This window comes from Oncorhynchus clarkii, chromosome 3 (genome assembly GCF_045791955.1).
Source record: "Oncorhynchus clarkii lewisi isolate Uvic-CL-2024 chromosome 3, UVic_Ocla_1.0, whole genome shotgun sequence".
Lineage (NCBI taxonomy): Eukaryota > Metazoa > Chordata > Actinopteri > Salmoniformes > Salmonidae > Oncorhynchus > Oncorhynchus clarkii.
Window position 1 is genome coordinate 58,924,015 of NC_092149.1, and position 6,366 is coordinate 58,930,380.

General features: G+C 40.6%; 2 protein-coding genes across 5 annotated transcripts in view; one reads left to right on the forward strand and one right to left on the reverse strand.

Moving 5' to 3' along the window:
- Positions 1-772, reverse strand: part of LOC139399819 (rab3 GTPase-activating protein catalytic subunit-like) — a 53,453-nt gene extending 52,681 nt beyond the window's left edge. Inside the window, exons 1-2 of the mRNA XM_071144996.1 lie at positions 730-772; positions 578-633 (exon numbers count right to left, since the gene is read on the reverse strand). Of these exons, the coding sequence (XP_071001097.1) occupies positions 578-633; positions 730-750 (77 nt within the window). The 5' untranslated portion in view covers positions 751-772. The remainder of the gene's footprint in view (positions 1-577; positions 634-729) is intronic.
- A 580-nt stretch (positions 773-1,352) lies between these two features.
- On the forward strand, positions 1,353-5,253 carry LOC139399836 (FAST kinase domain-containing protein 3, mitochondrial-like). Of its 4 annotated transcripts, none has more exons than XM_071145001.1 (6): positions 1,353-1,453; positions 1,707-3,115; positions 3,420-3,505; positions 3,711-3,955; positions 4,247-4,361; positions 4,582-5,253. In XM_071145001.1, exons 2-6 carry the CDS (start codon positions 1,747-1,749, stop codon positions 4,678-4,680), a joined length of 1,914 nt encoding a protein of 637 aa, XP_071001102.1. In that variant the 5' UTR covers positions 1,353-1,453; positions 1,707-1,746; the 3' UTR covers positions 4,681-5,253. The 4 variants fall into 4 exon arrangements, with proteins under 4 accessions (XP_071001102.1, XP_071001099.1, XP_071001100.1 ...); XM_071144998.1 differs by having other exon boundaries at positions 1,442-1,518; XM_071144999.1 differs by lacking the exon at positions 1,353-1,453 and adding an exon at positions 1,548-1,613.
- The last annotated feature ends 1,113 nt before the right edge of the window (positions 5,254-6,366 follow it).

Sequence of the window (6,366 nt, forward strand, 5' to 3'; positions counted from 1 at the left end):
GGCTGAAATAACAGAATCCACTAATTTCAAGTGTGTCCACACACCTTTGGCCATGTAGTGTATGTAGGGCTCTGCTGAGCTGTCAACATTGGTAAGAACAGTTGCTTTCTTTTGCAATCCTGATGTGACAGGACAGTTAGCTAACCTATGGGTAAACCACTAACAAAACCCTTACAAAAAAGATTGCCGTTTTGAAACTGCAGTAAAAGTGAAGTAACTGCAGTCGACTGTGGTGTTTTGTACGCAGTAATTGCAGAATAGCTGCAGTGTACTGCACTGTAACTGCAGTTGTACTGCAATATTTCTTCGTGAAGGAATGCAATGCAAACCAGCATAGCTAGCCGATTGAGAAATGTGATTGAGAGCACAAGACAGGAGACGAGAACCGTTGTCTGTCATATACTCAGCATATTATGCTAGCTATATGGAACAGGCGAACTATATTTGTCCAGCCATGAATAGCTTCTAATCCAATTCTTCTATCTAGTCTGATGATGATTCACAACTAACGTTACTGTTGTTGCTGTTATTAGCTAAAGCTAATTTAGCTAGCCAGAGATCTCCAGTATCCACCTACCTCTCCCACTCCGACGCGGTGGTAAAATCCGTGATCTCGAAGACCTCCGACTCCGGCTGTAAAGGAAATAACGTTAACATCCAATATTTTCTAAACATTTTTAATATGATGCAATGTTTACTTTATAAACTGTACACCAGTACTGTACTCACGTCACTGTCAGCCGCCATCATGAATTCCTGTTTATGAATTTTGCTGTCCGTTGCATTATGGGATTCTTGTCGATGGAGTCTCTTCCGCAATTAAGCAATGACGTCACCAAATTTGACACATTTTACACCGAACAAAGCTTTTGACACAAGGGTCGTGCTTTGAACCACTCGTAATGAAAATGGACAATTTACCTTCATTCGAATACTTTGTTTTAAAATCCTTTATTTAATGCAGTTTCATTTGTTCATCTAGTAGTAACAGTAGTAGAAAAATATATCTTACTTTTACAACTTAGTCTTGGAATTAATATCAGTCTGCATATTGTCAAACACTCAAATCAGATACAATCAAATGTTATTTATCACATGCGCAGAATACAACAAGTGTAGCCCTTACAGAGAAATGCTTACAAGCCCTTAACCAACAATGCAGTTACTTAACCAGTTTTTGCAGATACAATTATTGCTTTGATACATATTGTAATATATTTGTTATTAAAGGTGATATGATGGCATAATAATAAGCCTTATTGGAGACGTGAAATGCCTTCATATTATAAGCCATATTGGAGACATGAAATGCCTTCATGGACACATGTTGCCAGCAGAGGGCAGCAAATAGTGACACATGTGACATTACACAAGGTATTTACCGACACACACAATGCCAGTTCCGTAAGTGCCCGTGACTCGTCAGTTCTTCCAATTTATTCGAACCGAGGAGGTAAGCAATCTACACACTTAAAGAAAAAAATATTAACGGTGCTCAAAAGCTAATGATGATGTAAGGTAGGCAATGTCTTTTACTGGAATTTTCATTCGGCATTTTACCAAAAGTGAAAGAGTGCTGTGTTTTTGGTGCATGGAAGTTTCTGCTAAAGAAGGTGCTGTAACAAACTGGACTGCAATGTAATTAATGAAGTATAATAATGTTTCTGCATGCATAATAACACACTTTCATTTTCTTATTATTCTAGGTTCCACTGTAATTCAGAGGAGGATTACATCTTTTCAATCATGAAGTCAGTTGTCAGCATTTCTTCCTCCGTTAGGGCTGTGTGTCAGTACTCTCCCAACTATTTCATGACTTGTAGTCGGGGATTAATACGTCACTCAAATTCATCTGGAAGAATATTGAAATCGGGCGTTTCTTTTAAAGCCAGAATGGCACAACCATGTGTAAAAAGTAGTTTAGGCTGCTTCCATAACACACGTGAGATGGGGGCGGTGGCGCAACAGTTAAGTAACCTCCCATTTGCAAAAGAGAAAGACTACGAATTAAGGGTTCACCCGGAGAAACACCTTTTGCCCAAAACAGCTGGACAGCCTTCCATTGACACCCAATTAGGAACCAGTGCTTCACCAACAAAACTAGGGCACGTAAAAGTGGAGCCACTTTCTGTCAAATCCCTTTTCGAGGTTGAGGTTTTACCTGAGTTGTTAACACGTTTGAAAGAAGCTCCCAGCAATGAGAAAACTGAGGGTCTGGCAACCTTACTGGGAGTATGTGTTGAGTTTGGTGTGGACTATCAAAGTTCAATTGTCTCTAGATTGAAAGAGGAGTGGAGGACACACCTCTCCAAAACAGACATTGGGGTCATTCACCTGTGCCATCTTGGAGAAGTGGCCTATAATCTGGAGGGGAAGAGGTCAGAGATTGTTGAGCAGGTTCTCGACTCCGTGAGCATCAGCATTGATGCTCTCACCCAAAATGAAACCGCTCGTGTGTACTCCTTCCTTGCACTACTCGAGGACCCACACCATTGCCAAGATCTCATGTCAAGACTACACAGACACACAGAGAAATTGATACACAGACTACAAGCCATCAACATCAGTAACATCTTCCACTCCCTGGTGGCATTACAACAGAGGCAGGCCATTGCACTGATTGTGAAGCTGAGCAGACGGGCCTCTAGGGTATTCAGATCGTTCCAAGATGAAGAGCTCATCAAAGTTCTAGGTGCCTTAATGCATTTCGGTCAGCATGATGAAGACTTCATAACAGCCATGGAAAAGCACCTGCCAGTGAAAATAGTAGACGCAGACCCCGAACTCACAAGCGTGGTGATGGAGTTTTGCCTTCAGATGAAGTGTCGCTCAGAGCCCATATTTGAAGCTGTGGCTGAGAGCTTTATTTGCAACTCAGAGAAGTATACCACACCCCAGATAGCTCGGCAGATCATTGCCATGGGGAGACTGAGCTACCTGCCCCAGTGCTCCAGTCAGATGTTTAAGAAGCTGGAGAGTGTGCTGTCCTCTCGCTTCTCCCAGTTCCAGCCCAGGGCTTTGATAGAGGTGCTCCACTCCTGTATTCACCTGGAGAGGTTTCCACTCAACTTTGTGTCCAAAGTCTTCAGCCCCTACTTCCTACAGAGGTTGCAAGGTAGGCTAGTCCGTTTTGGTGTGTGTGTGTGTGTGTGTGTGTGTGTGTAAAAAAAAAAGTGAGAGCAAAAGTAAACGGGCTACATGTGAGTATGTGTGCACAATTTCATGTCAGGTGTGTGTATATGTCTATGTAACAGGGTCAGTTTTGTCCTTTGCAAATTAAATTCCTCCAGATTATGGTCAGAAATACTCTTTGGTTTAAGTTACATCATACTAGCAGCACAGTTCTGTCACTGTCCACCGCTGAGATAGCCAGAGTCATGTTATGTATGTGTCTGATGAAGTCTGCTATTCTTTCCCAGCACAAGGGGAGCCCCTGGACAAGCATGCCTTAGGCCAGCTAACCCAACTCAACCTCTCTATCTCACTAGAGTGCAACTACTACCGGGTGAGTACCTCCCTAATAACATTGTAAATATACAAATAAATCATACAATAATTATGCAAAATTGTCTGTCAAATTAAAGCCCTCTGACTCTTACAATGGGCCTTCACGTGTCACACTGAATGAAAAATATTATTTTGAAGTAGTTGGATTGAACACTAAGTTCATTCTGATGTATATACTGTATATTATACTGTGTTCCGTACAGGGCCCGAGATTACCTTACCATCTCCATGTGAAGAAGTTTTCCTCCATGGACCACTCCTTTGAGAGCCCTGTAGAGAGCTACCTGTACAACCAGGTGAAGGGCCCTCTTAACAAGCTGCTAGAGGGAAAGACCTACTACTCTACCAGGGTCTTCACGCAGCCTGGATACACCATAGACGTGGAGATCTGTCTGGATGAGGATGGGTTTGTCCTGCCTCTCTCACAGTGGGACCACACTCATAGGAGGTTAGAGCCATTGGAACTTTGTTAGAGGATCAGTCTGACGGGGCGCTGCACAGACTCATTCCCTGATCTACCAATCACCCTGTTTTCCAAAGTACCCAATAAGTGGTCCTTACTTCCAAAGATTAAATTCAATTGAAATACAACAATTTATTCCAATGAGCAAATCTTCCCAGCACCTTGTTCAGGCAGATCCTCGGACACAGAGAATGATACTTATTGCCTTTCACGACTTATCACCCATTAAATAAAATGGCCAGTCAGATAACAGGTTAATTGTTTTCCTCTATGTAGGATTGCCTTGTGCCTGGATGCTCAGGACCGCTTCTGCAGCAACACCCATCACCTTCTGGGAAAGGAGGCCACAAAGAGACGCCACCTCTGCAGAATGGGCTACGAAGTGGTTCAGGTAGGGGAACTCCGCTCCTGGTTACAGGCTAGAATAGACACACAATGTGAGGTGTGTGGAATGTTTGTTAGTGCTCTATGTGCTTTGAATTCATCTCTATAATCAATGTAATGTGTCATTTTCTGTGTCGTTCTGTGACTGAGTTACATTTGTCTAGGCGTATTTCTTTTCTCATGAAGACCTATCTGACATTGGTCTTTGTCTGTATGTTCCCCACCAGATCCCTTACTTTGAATTTGAGAAATTGAGAACACAACAGGAACGGGTACAATACCTTCATAAGAAGATATTCCCCACAACCTTCACGTTTTACCGGTGACTTCTCAGATACGATAGGATAGGAGGACGTTGTGACATCACATCCAAACTCTGTGACCTCTGACCTGACAACATGGCCTTCAACAAGATGAACTAGGATGTTTCTTAAACTGTCTACTAATCATCACAGAAAACAATGGATTGGATTAGGCATGAACCTTCCGTTTCTAAAGTCTTCATTATACTATTATGACAGTGTTGGGGTTATGACAGAGTGGTCTAGAAAAGTGTTAAGTCATTGTACATAATGTGATGGAATTTTTCACAAAATATGGACTATGGCTATGGTAGGTAATAGGTCAACTATAAACTGCATACTTCCATATAGGAGCTTTCTGCAGTTTGTTAGTTATACACTGACTCTATATTCATAAATAAAACAGGTTTGTGTTTCCATGTAAGCTTGAAGGTACTGTATATGTTGTACAATGGACTGTATTTTCCAATACAGATGATTCTATATTGCAAAATAAAATGTGTAAAACCAGTTTTCAAACAACCATGGGGGAAACTCAAAGTTCCTTTGCTGTTATGTGTTTTTGTAAACAATAAACATGATTTGTATAAAGCCTCAGCTCTCTTCAGCTCTCTCTTATTTTCAATAACGGCCTAGGAACAATGGGTTAACTGCTTGTTTAGGGGCAGAACGACAGATTTGTACCTTGTCAGCTCAGGGATTTGTACTTGCAACCTTTCGGTTACAAGTCCAACGCTCTAACCACTAGTTTAAGGGGAACGTAAAGTAATAGATTAAAGGGTACTTAAATGCTGACAGGCATATGGACCAAAGCATGTACATGGGGTGGTCTGCGTAACAGGCTTTATTTTGAAGACAAAGCTATACCCCATACATGTCACGTGAAATATGAGCGTAATACTGATTAATTACAGAGCTGAGTGTCAGAACAGCTTGTTGTGACTGAATCGACACATTTTGGTGTAATTTATGATTACTAATTCACAGTGGTGTAAAGTACTTAAGTAAAAAATACTTTAAAGTACTACTTAAGTAGTTTTTTGGGGGGTATCTACTTTACTTTACTATTTATATTTGACAACTTTTACTTTACTATGTTCCTAAACAAAATAATGTACTTTTTACTCCTTACATTTTCCCTGACACCCAAAAGTACGAGTTACATTTTGAATTCTTAGCAGGACATGAAAATTGTCTAATTCACACACTTATCAAGAGAAAATCCCGGTCATCCCTACAGCTTCTGATTTGGCAGACTCACTAAACACAAACGCTTCATTTGTAAATGATGTCTGAGTGTTGAAGTGTACCCCTGGCTATCCGTTAATTTAAAAAATATCAAGATAATAGTGCCATCTGGTTTGCTTAATATAAGGAATTTCAAATGATTTATACTTTCACTTTTGATACTTAAGTATATTTTAGTGATTACATTTACTTTTGATACGTAAGTACATTTAAAGCCAAATATTTTTACTCAAGTATTATTTTACTAGGTGACTTCCACTTTTACTTGAGTCATTTTATTTTAAGGTATCTTTACTTTTACTCAAGTATGACAAATGGGTACTTTTCCCACCACTGCTAATTCATACAGGAAAAAGGAACATTTGACAGATCTCACTTCTAATTGTAGGCATGCACTCAGTGTTGCCTTTATTTGTTAGAGAGACCCATTCAGACTGGCAATGAATCTACTGTTGGCCTGCC